Source organism: Aedes aegypti, chromosome 3 (genome assembly GCF_002204515.2).
Source record: "Aedes aegypti strain LVP_AGWG chromosome 3, AaegL5.0 Primary Assembly, whole genome shotgun sequence".
Taxonomy (NCBI): Eukaryota; Metazoa; Arthropoda; class Insecta; order Diptera; family Culicidae; genus Aedes; species Aedes aegypti.
In genome coordinates this window covers 171,263,459-171,278,595 of record NC_035109.1, presented here as the reverse complement: position 1 = coordinate 171,278,595, position 15,137 = coordinate 171,263,459, and the positions used below count along the sequence as shown (strand labels likewise).

At 41.7% G+C, this 15,137-nt stretch overlaps 1 protein-coding gene across 8 annotated transcripts in view; it reads right to left on the bottom strand.

The window, feature by feature from the left end:
* Positions 1–15,137, bottom strand: part of LOC5568657 (protein bride of sevenless) — a 54,665-nt gene that overhangs the window by 28,687 nt on the left and 10,841 nt on the right. For 3 of the 8 annotated variants that reach the window (XM_021854590.1, XM_021854587.1, XM_021854591.1), the window contains exon 2: positions 1,949–2,273. In XM_021854590.1, coding sequence (XP_021710282.1) covers positions 1,949–1,991 — 43 coding nt within the window. In that variant the 5' untranslated portion in view covers positions 1,992–2,273. Of the gene's footprint in view, positions 1–1,948; positions 2,465–2,587; positions 2,895–15,137 lie in introns of all 8 variants that reach the window. The other 5 variants (XM_021854584.1, XM_021854588.1, XM_021854586.1 and 2 more) reach the window with 5 other exon arrangements.

Genomic DNA, 15,137 nt, shown 5'->3' with positions numbered 1-15,137 from the left:
GAATTTTGGCGAAAAAATCAGAAAACTATTCAAAATCAATGAAACGGTCATTCAAGTCATCGTGCAAAAGTTTGGGTACATCTGAACTTATTTAAAACTCGTAAATTTTGATGAAATCTCACACCAATCATGTACGCGCCATTATTTGCGTTTGAAAAAGCTATGAACTATTAAAACCGGTTATAAAATGGCAGAGATATTGACAAACATTATTTGCGTGCGGCTGAAGTGATCCCAAACTTTTACACGATACATACATCATACATAGAAGTGAACCCAACCCTTTGCGCGATGACTTGAATGTCTTTTTCGTGGATATTAAATCGTTTTCAGATTATTCAGCTAAAATGTCATGGGCTTGTCAAAGAATATAAGATATCGATTCTAATAACACATTTATTTTAAATTTTGGTCAATCCAATGCTGAGGAAATGTGCCATGTTTTTTTAATAAATCTTCGAGCTGTTTAGTAGAATACCTATAAGTAGATGAAAAAACCGAATTTATTACTCTAGTGGAATTAAATGGTATAGTACTAAATTCGGTTTCTTCATCTACTTACGTTTTTTAAGTTATTTTGTTTTTTTTTAATGCCACAACTTTAAGTAAAAAATCAATAGACAAAATCAAAAAAAAAATTGGAAAAAATACCTACGAAGTAGAAATAACTTATTGCCTTTCGAATGCGCCATATAGAGTTTGAATTGGACGTGTATTCACTGAGATATGGGCTACAAACTTTTTTTTGTTTTTATGGGGTGAACCCAATCTTTTGCACGGGAGTGTGTCATTAAAGTTACGAATCGTATGGCGGAGTGTTACTCGACTGGCAATACGATTCAAGTTGCACAATCCATTAAATTTATTGAAAACTCGATAAAAGTTGACGTATCGCCTAAAATTTAAACTTCATTAATAATTATTTTGAATACGAAAAAATAACAACAATAATGAAAAACCATCATAATTTGAAAGTATGAATGTTTTTTGTACCATCTTCTTCTTCTCCTTGGCGTTACGTCATTACCTGGACAGAGCCTGCCTCTCAGCTTTCTTTGCCAAAGTTGCCATTTCCGCATTCGTATATCGTGAGGCAGATACGATTATACTCTTTGCCCAGGGAAGTCAAGGAAATTTCCATTACGAAAAGATCCAGGACCGACCGGGAATCGAACCCAGATACCTTAAGCATGGCTTTGCTTTGTAGCCGCGGACTCTAAACACTGGGCTAAGGAAGGCCCCCATATTTTAACTAAATAAGATTGAACTACAAATTTGGTCTAGCACCTTCTGACCCCCAGTTTCAGATAGCTTGATTTCTCATATGATATCTTTTTATGTGTTGTTTTTTATCATATATGGAAGAGGTTTTTTGAAGGACGACCTGTAGATTTAGTAAAACTCAAATTACTATTGTGAATGTTGCAAATGCATTAAATTGGAAACAAAATACTTTTTTGTCAGTTATTAGTACGGTCCCAAACATTACATTCATTTCTTATATCAAGGTGTACTGTGTAAATACTATCTTCCTAATTTGGTAAAACCTAAATTAAGCTACAAATAAAATACTATTCATTGAGTCAAACATTCAATGATGTATAAATTTACAAAATTCGGGGCATTTCCAGATCGTGCCTTTTAAGATTGATCAATTTGGTACTAAAATACTTCATCAAAATGCAATGTCAAAATTCATATTTATATTGTCTACTTTATTTTTGTACGCTACTAAAATGATAATGATTTCTTAATAATTATATTGGCTCTTATTCAACATTCAACAAAAAATGTATTCATTTTCTAACTCATTAAATCAATATTTACCGCCGTCGTGAATCATAATTAGTTTAAACCATTATTTCAGCTATTTGACCATATCATGGTAAAACAGCACACTTACGCATTGCAACAACTAAAAAGCTTGACAACATCAGTGCATACATACCGCAAATATAAAACCGCTTGCGCCATCCGTTCTCACGCCTCATGATCACCGAAGTATTCGCCGCCGACGCCGCATCCAAACTTTCCCTTCCGCTAGTCAGTCAGTCAGCACCAATGTTTTCCGCTGCACTTTTCAATATATCAAGATAGGCGGCTAACCATCCGTTTGCTATTCACGTTCCTTCCAACACCTCTGCAGCGATGCTATATGGCTACGCAAGCAATCAGCTGTTTATCTGCATTCAACGCTTTCCAGGTGGAATAACTAGTAAATTTCACAGTTTCAACAAAATTCAGCATTTAACGTTGCAATTAGGCATTCCTGGCTTTATAAATTAGAATTATTCATGTGGTTGCAAATTTTTTTCTATATGTTTATGTTTATTTTTTATTGTAATCATTTTAACATTGTGTACGGTCTATTTCTCTTTATTCTTTAGTTTTTATCGTGGTCTTGGTTTCTATCTTCTTTGGATACTTTTCACACCTTAATGCTTTTTTGTCGTTTTTATGTAAACTAAAAAGATATGAATAACAATTTTCAATAATTTTGATCACAATTTGAATGAAAAATATTGAATCCTTTTTTAAATTTTGAAGGCGAACTGTTTTACAAGATTCAAAAGCATCAAACAATCACCATTCAGTTCACCGCATTCCCATGCACCATCCAGCAACTCATCCGGAAATAGCGTGTGCAACACTTTTGCTCTCACTCCACGCTAAACGGCAGTCTCACTTATGCTCTACACGCATTAATCACTGCGATGCGGTTTTTGTCTGCAACAACCATTCAATAGATTCAAACTATTGCTTCTTCATTGCTCACTTTCAAATGCTTGCATAGTGTAGTCACATATTTCACTCCGTCTTCCACTGCGCATCAGTTGCTCTCAGTATTTCATACACTTGGCCAATTTTCAATCATCGACGGCAACCTTGACCTTCTGGGAGAAATATGAAACGGCCAACACAACATACACACATCGTTAGGAGACTCAAAATGTGAACCAGAAGCCGCCGTTTTCCGATTCGTTCGATTCTCGACTGATGGCAAAGCCGGGTATCCACAAGCTGCACCTTTGGCGATGGCCCTGTCTGGGCGAACATTACACAATGGTCGGGAACCATAAAAAAATATGAAACCTAATGAATATGGTTCTGAAATTTTTTTATTTATTATTATTTCAAAATACAATCTATTTGTTATATTCTTATGATCCTTAATTGAAATTGTACCTGGCAAAACTGGATCTCCAACTGTGCAATGATAGTACCGTTAGCACCGTCAGGAATACCTGGACGAAGGTCGATTTCCAGAAATAACTGGTGCTATTGCCGAGACCAGAAAAACCGCACGGGTATCCAGGATAATATTGGCCTATATTTTTACTGGAAACACTCGGTAAACTATTGCAACAGGTTATCCTCAACAGGGTGATGAAATGCATAAAGAGCAACTATCAAAAAGACAGTTTGAATTCCGGAAAGAAAGGTCGACGGTACACGCTGTTCGGATGAACCTGGAAAGGGCCGAGAAAGCATTTATCCAACAGCGTAGAGGGGATCGTTACTGTGCCGTGGTCATGATAGATGCGAAGGACGCGTTCAAAAGCATCAACTGGGAGGCCATTGCCACATCGCTGCACAAAATGCGGGTTCGCGACTACTTGTGCCAGATTTTGAAGAGCTATTTCCAAAACCGAGTACTGAGATATAAAATCGACGCCGGCCCGAAAGAATTAAGAATAACGGCTTGAATCTTACAAGGTTCCATACTGGGTCCAACGCTGTGGAATGCGATGTACGACGGGGTTCTATCGCTGGAGCTACTCAAGGAAGTTGAGATCTTCGGCTTCGCCAATGACACCGTCCTAACGGTAACAGGTGAAATGCAGGAGGAAGTAGATATGCTGGCAACGGAGGCAACTGGTCTGGTCAAAGATTGGGTGAAGGGAGTCAAGCTGAAGATATCTCACCACAAAACGGAGGTGCTACAAGTTAGCAACTGCAAAGCAGTCATGCACGGTAAGATCACTGTCGGCGGACATGCCATAGCATCATAGTGAAAGCTGGGCGTACTGCTAGACGATCAGCTGAACAGTTACGTCGATTATGCATGCGAGAAGGCGGTGAAGGCCCAATATAGGTGTGTCCTAGAAGCAGTAAGAGGTGTCTTCTAGCTGGCGTATCAACATCGCTACTAAGATACGGTGTGCCAGCCTGGGGCGCATCGCGTACAAACCAAGCGGAATCGGGATAAGTTAAACAGCGCGTTCCGACCACTTCCATGCGAGTGGTGAGTGCGTACAGGACTATATCATCAGGCGAATGGTAAGTACATCCGAGGAAATTAACTGCTATTAGCGAAGAGAAACCAGGCAGACGAGGAAGTTGGCAAGAATTCGTTCGCTGGGTAAGTGGCAGCAAGAATTGGATGCCTCCGTGAAAGGAAGGTGAGCCTACAGGCTCATCCCGAATCTATCGGCCTGGGTGGGTGGGGTCTGTTTCTAACATTATCTGCATGAATTCAACCATGCATCTTCACCATTCTGTCCTGAGTGTATGAAGATTGAAGAAACGCCAGAACATGTTGTTTTCGACTGCCCGAGGCTCAACATAGTACGAAACATGGTGGCGGCTGCTTTTGGTGAGTACTTCAGCGTAGAAGGTGTGGCACTAGGGCCATTCAAATTTTTAAAATATTTAAAAATACAACCTCCCATATGCTCCTTACCATCCTTACCATAAAAATAGTGTTCTGTGAAATTTTCAGCTTTATAGGTAGTGATTTAAAGGTGGCCCAAAGACAATGTAGGTTTATATGGAAATTACTATGGAGAAATTTTGAGAAATAATCCAAGCACGCTAGTACTGTAATGTAAATAGAAACTTATTATCCCATATTGAAAACTAATTCTTCAAACCTTAATGAAGGATGTTACTGAAGAAATGAATTCATTTTGAGCTAATTTTGTTTGGGATTTTTGTACATGTATGCAGGGCTATAATCCTATGTTAAGCTAAATAACAGCAAACAAATCCAAGAATATCTCTTCTGCTATCCGTCGGATTGAATTTCTCTCTTCAGCAATTTTCTTTACTATGGTTTGAAGAATGAGTTGTAACTATGGGATAATAAGTTTGTACTTGCATTACAGGGCTAGCGTGTTTGTAACATTTCTCAAAATTTCTCCATAGTAATTTCCATATAAACCCACATTGTCTTTGGGCCACCTTCCAATCACCACCTAGAAAGCTGAAAATTTCACAGAACTCTATTTTTATGGTAAGGATGGTAAGGAACATATGGGAGATAGGATTTTCAAACATTTTTAAATTTTGAACTGCCCTAGTGTGGCACACAGCATGATAAGCGATCCTGATCTTTGGAATATGCAAATAATGTCTGGCTTACAGCGCAACTGGCGAGCAGAGCAACAAAACGAGACGCAAAGAGCAGCGCTTGACGTCGGGTCATCGGGACGCTGATGAACCGGAAGCCAACCTCCCACCGGAATTGTCGGACCAACCTCGACACTCGACAAGTCAGTCTGTTGATGAGAGTACACCATCGGACGCGATTAGAGTAGGCTAGATGCTCCTTCAGGGACTAGACCGAAGAGAACGAGCGTAACGTAGTATCAGTAATAAGTTGTTGAGGCGCCTGCAAACCGGAAGTCACCCTTCAACCGGAATTTCAGAACAGATCCTGACACTTGGCCAACCACCATCGAGTCGGAGTAGGCTAGATACTCCGCCGGGGACTAGCTGAGTAGATCGCGAAATAGCAACGGCAAATGGTCGTTGGGGCACCTGTGAACCGGAAGATTCCCTCCACCGGAATCGCAGGACCGACCTCGGCATCTGCGCAGCCAGCTTCGGAGTAGGCTAAGTCTACCATCGGGGACTAGCTGAGTAGATCGCAGAATAGCACCGGCAGATGATCGTCAGGGCGCTTATAAACCGGAAGCTTCCTCGGCATCTCCTCGGATAGCAACAAATCGGAAGATCTTCCACCGGAATAAACAGAAATCTTCATCGGACTAGGATCGATCCACCGTCGGGGGCTATTCTGAGTAGTATGAGCATATCACCGGTTTGAGTCGTCGGAGCGCCAGTGAACCAGAAGCCATCCACCAACCGGAATCGCTGGGCCGACTTTGGTACTCTAGCAGAAAACAACGGAGTATGAACAACGCGTAACGTTACCGGTTTCAGGAGATATTCCTCCGCCTGGGTACTCTCTATCGGAGTAGGCTAACTTCACCGTCGGGAACTACGCCGAGTAGTATCGATCAAGATGAACCACCGGCTTTGGGTCGTCGGGGTGCTTGCGAACCAGAAGTCACCCCTTAACCGGAATCCCAAGCTCGGTCCGCCCGTAGAACATGACGAGCAGAGTAATGGAGCGCACCAACAAGTACAGTAGCATCTATCGAAAAAAGTCTCACATGGCCCAGGCGTGTGGCCGGCTCCAAAATGGGAGTGACGCTGAACAGACAAGTAGCAGCCAGATCGAATAGAGCAAGGTGTGACGAAAAGGCATTGAGGCATCAACAAACCCTCCGGCGCCCCAAATCAGTTAGGAACTGGCTTTACAGTTTTGAGAAAGATGCGGCAGCGCATTATCGGGTGGCACCCGATCAACGCAAGAATTTGCAAGATGAGGATAAAAGTCCATTTCTTCAAGTACAGTATTATCAACGTACACTGCCCACACGAAGGGAGACCCTACTTCGAGAAGAACACGTTTTACGTGCAGCTGGAGTAGATATACTATCGATGATCATCGCGTGACGTGAAAATCGTTGTTGATGCCATGAACATACTGATAGGACTAGAGGAGATGTACAGACCGGTGATCAGGCGGAACAACCTGCACGCCGTATCGAACGACAACGATTCGTCAACCTTGCCGCCTCTCGTGATATGTTAGTCCGAAGCATCTTCTTCCCCCGCGAAGATATCCATAAAGCCACCTGATAATCAAACCGAAAACCAAATCGACCACACGTTCTGATCGACGGAAATTTTTTCTCCGACATCACCAATGTTCGCACATACCGCAGTACGAATATAGATTCGGATCATTACCTAGTAGCTGTATGTATGGGCTCAAAACCTTCGACGGTGATCAACTCGCGTCGAAGCCGATCGCTGCGGCTCAACATCGAGTGGCTATGGGACACAGAAGTAGTCCAATTATACGCGCAGCAGTTGGAAGTGGACCTTTCAATGGAAAAGCAGCTTGGCGCCGACACTCTTGAAGATGGCTGGAAGCCCATACGATCCGCCATAGGTAGCACCTCAACAGCAACCCCGAATCAGAGAGACGACTGGTACGACGACGAAAGCGAGCAGTTGAAGAAAGAGAATAATGAAGCATGGGCGTGAATGCCGCAACACCACGAGACCGAACGTAGCACGGTATAATCAGGCAAAGAACAGACCAAACTCGATGTTCCGGAGACAGAAGCGCCAGCATGAATAACGAAATCGCGAACGATGAAAGAGCTGATCCGCGTTAAAAACACACGGAAGTTTTACGAGAAGCTGAACCGTTCACGCAAAAGCTTTTTGTCACCAGCCAACATGTGCAGACACTGTGACAGAAATATTCTCACGAACAAACGTGAGGTGGTCGAAAGGTTGCAACAGCACTACGACGAGCACCTTAATGTTGATGTGACTAGTAGCGAAGGTGGCACGGAAATAACTTTAGCAGCACACGCGGAGGACGAAAGGCTTCCGGCTCTAGATCACAAAGAGGTAGAAACGAAGGTTGGACAGTTGAAAAACAACAAAGCTTCTGGAGTGGATCAAAACCCAGTGCGCTGCTAAATACGGTAGTGATGCACTGGCAAGAGCACTGCACTGGGTTATTTCCAAGAATTGGAAGGAAGCAGTATAACCGGAGGAGTGGATAGAATGCGTCGTCTGCCCTACCATAAAAAAGGGCGACATTTTTTTTACTTTACTTGTGTGAATTTTACCATCTACCAGAGCTGCGGCAACACACACGAGCTAGGAACAGCTTTTATAGTGATGGGTGATATGCAGAGGCGCGTGATCGGGTGGTGGCCGATCAATGAGAGAATGTGCAAGTTGAGGCTCAAAGGCCGATTCTTCAACTATAATATAATAAACGTGAACAGCCCTCACTCCGGAAGTATTGATGATAATAAAGACGCTTTTTATGCGCAGCTCGTCACGAGTACGCCCCAAGCTACGACGTCAAAATCATCATAGGAGATCTAGACGCTCAGGAGGAGGAATTCAGACCGATTATTGGAAAGTTCAGCGCCCACCGGCTGAAGAACGAAAACGGCTTACGACGAATTGATTTCGCCGCCTCCAAGAATATGGCCATTAGCACCTACTTCCAGCACAGCCATCCATACCGATACACCTGGAGATCACCACAGCAGACAGAATCATAAATCAACCACGTTCTGATTGATGGACAGCACTTCTCCGACATTATAGACGTCAGGACCGTGGCGCTAATATCGACTCTAACCACTATCTAGTGATGGTTAAACTGCGCGGGCGATCATGCTGCAGCAAGCGACCCGGCAGAGCGCGGAGCGTTATAGACGGGAACGGCAACAGCAGACCGCCTCTTTCGGGAGAAAAAACGCCGCCTGGAGGAGACGAAGTACGAGGAGATGGAACAGCTGTGCCGGTCTCAAGAAACAGGCAAGTTCTATCAGAAGCTCAACGCTTCCCGCAACGGCTTCTTGCCGCGAGCCGAGATGTGCAGGGTTAAGGATGGGAGCATTTTGACGAACGAACGTGAGGTAATCGAAAGGTGGAAGCAGCACTACGACGAACACCTGAATTGCGCTGAGAGCACAGGCAATGAAGGACGCGACAACGGAGCAAATGCCTTCGTCAGTACTGCGGGCGATGGCAACCAACCAGCCCCCACTTTGAGGGAGGTTAGGGATGCCATTCACCAGCTCAAGAACAATAAAACTGCTGGTAATGATGGCATCGGAGCTGAACTCATAATATGGGCCCGAAGAGGCTGGCCATTTGTCTGCACCGGATAGCTACAATCTGGGAAACATAAAAGCTACTGGAGGAGTGTAAGGAAGGGGTGATATGCCCCATCTACACGAAAGGTGACAAGTTAGATTGTGAGAACTTTCGAGCGATCACCATTCTAAATGCGGCCTACAAAGTATTATCCCAGATCATCTTCCGTCGTCTGTCACCCGTAGTAAACGAGTTCATGAGAAGTTATCTAGTTGACGGCCAATGAAAACGGACCAGATCTTCACTGTACGGCAAATTCTCCAAAAATGTCGTGAATACCAGGTCAACGGTCACCTTACGATAATATCGACCGCGTACAGTTGTAGAAAATCATGGACGAGAACAGCTTTCCCGGGAAGCTCACGAAACTGATAAGTGCAACGATGGAAGGTGTGCAAAATTGTTTGAAGGTTTCAGGCGAACACTCAAGTTCGTTTGGATCCCTCCGGGGACTCCTACATGGTGATGGACTTTCGTGCCTGTTGTCATTGCGCTAGAAGGTGTTATGCGGAGAGCCGGGCTTAACAGCCGGGGTACGATTTTTACGAGATCCAGTCAAATTGTTTGCTTTGCGGATGATACGGACATTGTCGGCTGAACATTTCAAAAGGTGGCAGACCTGTACACCCGCCTGAAACACGAGACATCGAAAGTTCGACTGATGGTGAATGCGACCAAGACAAAGTCCATGCTAGCTAGTGCGGCCGAGCGCGACAGGGCTCGCCTAGCAGTGTTACGATATAAGAAGATACGTTCGAGATGGTCGGCGAGTTCGTCGTTCTTGCTGACGGCTGACAATAACGTTAGCCGTGAAATACGGAGGCGCATCGTCAGTGGAATTCGGGCCTACTATGGCCTCCACAAGAAGCTGCGGTCAAAAAAGATTCACAACCGCACCAAATGTATCATGAACTAAACCGGTAATCCTCTACGGACACGAAACGTGGACGATGTTCGAGGAGGACCTGCAAACACTTGGGGTGTTCGAACTTCGAGTGCTTAGGACGATCTTTGGTAGTGTGCAGGAAAACGGAGTGTGGCGGCGAAGGATGAACCACAAGCTCGCCCAACTCTACGGCAAACCCAGTATCCAGAAGGTGGCCAAAGCTGGAAGGACACGATGGGCAGGGCATATTGCAACAATGCCGAACAGCAACCCTGCAAAAATGGATCCGGTTTATACAAGAAGGCGTGGAGCGCAGCGAGCTAGGTTGGCGAATCAAGTGCGCATCGATTTGGCGAGCGTGGGGCAGAGATGCAGCCACGAACAGAGTATTGCGCGTGATATTGTTGATTTAGTGTTATCTGTTTAGATGTTCACTAAAAAAAGAAGCTGGTTGAAAAATTCATTTTTATATGTAAAAATGAATTTTTCAACCAGCTTTTATTTTTTTAGTGAACATCTTAAACATCTAAAACATAATTTTTATAATAAAATTATTTAAAAAATATTTATCTACTATTCATACGTATTTTGAACTAGCTCGATCAAATAGAAACGAAATTTGTGTTTTGAATCCGTATCTAAAAAACCATGGACGGTTCTAAATTAAAACACCGAATATCATACTAAGATCAGATATATCCTTAATTGGGATGATAAACCTAGTTTGGCCAAACTTTATTTTTTCCCGACCATTGTGCACTGGCTTGTTTTCAAAATTCGATCAAACACGTGTAGCTTCAGAATGAAGGGAAAATCGATACTAAACGGTCTCGTCGAAAACACGTTGGCTGGACAGCATATTGTTTTCGGATAGTTCATCGTTCAGCGGCTGGTTGCCTATGGAATACAGCTTTACTTTAAATTAGTTGTTTTGGCCATTTGCCCACAGGGAACCAACCACGTGCAGAAACCATTAAATTCGATTGACTTGAATGGAGGGAGAATTTACTGGGAATAGGATCAAACAAGAACATACATGACCCAACTTAATAGGCGTGTGCCGTTGATAGAAGGGAACGGTTCTAAGAATAGCATTGTCTGGAAGCAATGAACCTTCACGATTACCTTCGATTAAAAGTGTATAAAGGGCAGGGAATTTCACGGTTGCCTTGATGTAACTGCAGTTACTTACTGAATGCACATTATGGTTAATACCGTTTTGCTTCGAAATCCCGGACGCTTCGAAAGCCGGACACTCTTATTGTATATGTGTTTTTCAATGCTTTATATTTAATTTTTGTTGTATATTATTACGTGACTGCGTCCTCCATATTTAAAATTTCATATTAATGATACGCGCAACGTAGTAGGCAGTTAATTATTAATTTAAAAAATAAAATTATCAGACGTGTCAAACGGAACACAAATTTCCAACAACTTAAGGTCGCAAGTTAAGATTCACTACGGTTCATTAAATCTGTTTTAATCTAAATTGAAGTGAATGTTCCTGCAATTGTTGCTGCTATTTGTTAAAATGGTAAGTATTTAACTTAACTAACAGTGATATTTGTTCGAAAACATAAAAAAATCACTAGCAAAGTATAAAAAACCTCTGTGTCTGGATTTCGAAGCAATAAAAAGCTGCTGTTTCTAATTCCGGACGCAATAATGATGGATGTAGTAAATTCTAATAATTTCCAGAAAACATAAAAATACGTGAAAAAATACCAGCAGGAGAATGTTGCCCATGCTGCATCAATGGTATTTACAAAGAGCATCATCAATGAGACCAACGGCACAATAGTGTGGGATTTCCAAAAGTACCTTGAAGATCGTGTGAAGGGTCGATAAAAGAAACTTGCCGGGACAATCAGTATCGAGAAACTCCGAAGGCTTTATCCACAAAGGATGAAACAACGATTGTCAATTTTATTATTGCCAAGATTCGAGCTGGTCATCCGGTCGATGAGAACAGTGGCAGATGTTGCCAAAGGTATTGGCAAACGTGTTTAGGTCCGACATACCGTCACTAGGTTAGTGTATTGTTTTTAACGTTTTCAGCTTGGTTTTAACTTGATTTTACATTTATCAAGGGTGGTTTGCTCGCCATTCCGAGTTGTCCAGAAGGACAGCGAACAATCTTTCTTAAACGAGAATTGTAATGGAAGAAAATGTGAGTTCAATGGGCTAGATTGGATTGGATTTAGGACCATATGTTTGCTATTTTGCTATTCAAAACGTGTGATTTTTAGAGCACTCAGCATAAATAAATGCATATTTACCTTTCATGAAATATTCGCCTTTACTATCCCATGCAGAATTTGCCAAAAATGTTGGAAATTCATAATAAATTTTGAATAAACTTCCAAGAAATAGCTTTTTCCGGAATTCGAAGCAAAAATGTCCGGATTCCGAAGCAGTGGTAGATGAATGTCCGGATTTCGAAGCAATCCAAATTGTAATTATTTGTATTTTTAGGTAACTAATACGCATATTTAAGCTGTTTTTAACATCTGAGAGTGTAATTGAGCCATCCAATTACCTTACATTCAATTCATAAGTAGGGTTTGTTCCATAAACATATTTAAAACATTGATTTTATATTCGTCTGGTGCTTAAGTGTCCGGATTACAAAGTAAAAATTATGACTTAGGTTGTTGTGAATCCTTTTATCACAAAAAGAATCTTTTTCTGTAACTTCATATATATACACACTTAAACGGTTTCGCCGAGAACCCAACAGCTGATATCTCGGTAATCATTTGACGATTCTCGGTAAAACTTTTACCGAGATCTCGGTAAACGTTTACCGAATCTCGGTAACGTTCGCCGAGATCTCGGCAAAAAATTCGGATTGCCGAAATCTCGGTAAAATAAGTATTGAAATTCGGCGTTAAAAATTACCGAATTCTCAGCTGTTGGGTTCTCGGCGAAAAATTTTACTGAGGTCGGTGAAATAATTTAAGTGTGTATATGTTTTGCGCTCTTGGAATCCTCGGTCCACAAATTGGGAACTCTATATTGAATTGGAAGACCTCAGCCGAATGGTTATAGTCCCCGGCTACAACGCAAAGCCATGCTGAATGTGTCTGGCTTCGATTTCCGGTCGGTTCAAGTTCTATCCGTAATGGAAAATTCCTTGACTTCCCTGGGCATAGAGTATCATTGTACCTGCCACACGATATACGAATGCGAAAATGGCAACTTCGGCAAAGAAAGCTCTCACTAGATAACTGTGGAAGTGCTCATTGAACACTAAGCTGAGAAGCAGGGGCCGTATCACCAGTAAAATGAAGATATTTGGCTTAAATAAGAATGTTAATAATTCGTGAAGGTCGATTACACGTTTATACTTTTCCTCATCCTCTGTGAATTGACGCATATGTCTCAAGGTCTTGAATCGAAACACTATGTGCCAAGTATTTGGCATGCCCTTCTGGGTGGTAATAAGAGCAATATTTCAATCAATTGCTTAAGATTTCTAACGTTCACTTCTTTTTCATCCGAAGGTTCATTCACTTTTCAAACCGAAGAATGATATAAGATTTATAAACATTTATCACCACGCACGCACCGTCATCGATGAAGCCTAAACATCCAACAGAGAAGTAACCGATATTGACAAACAAACCAAACCAGCACATAGAAACGCATGAAGCCAAGCCTCAGATGTCGACAAATTTCACGCTTCGGTGGGCACTTCCTCCCCCATTGGATGCGCCAGCCAGTAGACAACTGCATTACTGCTCGCTACTGCACCTTTTGTGACCGTACACTATATGAGCGCAACAAACGCGTGCCTCCATTACACCTCGTGGTCGTTATTAGCCCAGTGTTGAGGGGCGGTGAGTGTAAAATTTACAACATATTTTACCTCAATAGAAAATTCGATTGTGCTCTATTTCCAATACAATGAAAACCACTTCGAACGGTTTCTGATACTGTGCTTATCATAAAATATACAACAACCCCGTAGTGATGTTCACGAAAAATCTATGAAAACAAGTTAAAACAACACTGGATGCAATGTTAGCAATAACTATTTCTCTCTTACCAGGCTCTACTTTATAGTCGTGTATTTTGACAAAAGGTTAAGAAAGGCTAATTAGGGGCCGTCTTCTAGTCTCATGGTCATTTAGGAAGGAAAGGAGGCGTCGGGCAAAAGATCAAGGTTCGTAAATTTTTAGAATTTTTGTTTGAAAACAAGATCCCAAGTGGAGATGAAAGATCAGGAAATCTGAAAAATGACCACTTTTTCTTTTGGCCAGTTCCTTAACATTTTTCTTCAATTGAACTGGGCGAATGAATTACTTACTTATGGAAAATAGAATTTTTTCCATTACGTTTGCTATGAAATCTAGTAAGTCAAACAGTAACAAATATTTGTTTTAAATACCATTTCCTTAAGAATAACTGAGAATACATAAGCTTAAAAAAACTTGTAACCATTTTCGATCTAAACATCAATTTTCGTAATCTAACATTGCTTTAAACACGTTTTGGGATGGAGCCTTCCTTAGCCGAGTGGTAAGAGTCCGCGGCTACAAAGCAAAGCCATGCTAAAGGTGTCTGGGTTTGATTCTCGGTCGGTCCAGGATCTTTTCGTAAAGAAAAAATTCCTAGACTTCCCAGGACATAGAGTATAATCGTACCTACCACACGATATACGAATGCGAAAATGGCAACTTTTCCAAAGAAAGCTCTCAGTTAATAACTATGGAAGTGCTCATGAGAACACTAAGCTGAGAAGCAGGCTCTGTCCCAGTGGGGACGTTAATGCCAAGAAGCAGAAGAGTACAAAAATGGTCCCAGTTTGTGAAAATGTTTTCCGCTAAGAGATTTGAGACCATATTGAAGTTCTATGATATCTTCAAAACTACGTCTAATAGTGATCGTAGAGCAGATTGTTTGTAAGCGTTTCGAAAATCGTATCAATTTTTAATATTCGTATATAAAGCCCCACATGTTCTCGATTCAAATGAAAACAGCTTTTACATGAAGTGCCATACTAATATTCTTTAGTTTTGCATTCGTCTTACTTAACCGATTAACAGAAATTATGATATGTTGTTTAGTAGGTATGTGGTGGGTAACGCGCTATCAAAGTTACCCACATTATCAGAGATACCCCGTTTTACGATATGACATTTTTTGATAAAACCTCTTCTTTTGTGAAAAGTTGATTGTGAAAAAAATACAAAATGTACAAATGTTTGTAAATATTGCTCATTAAATAAGGTCCACGCATTGTAGATTACGA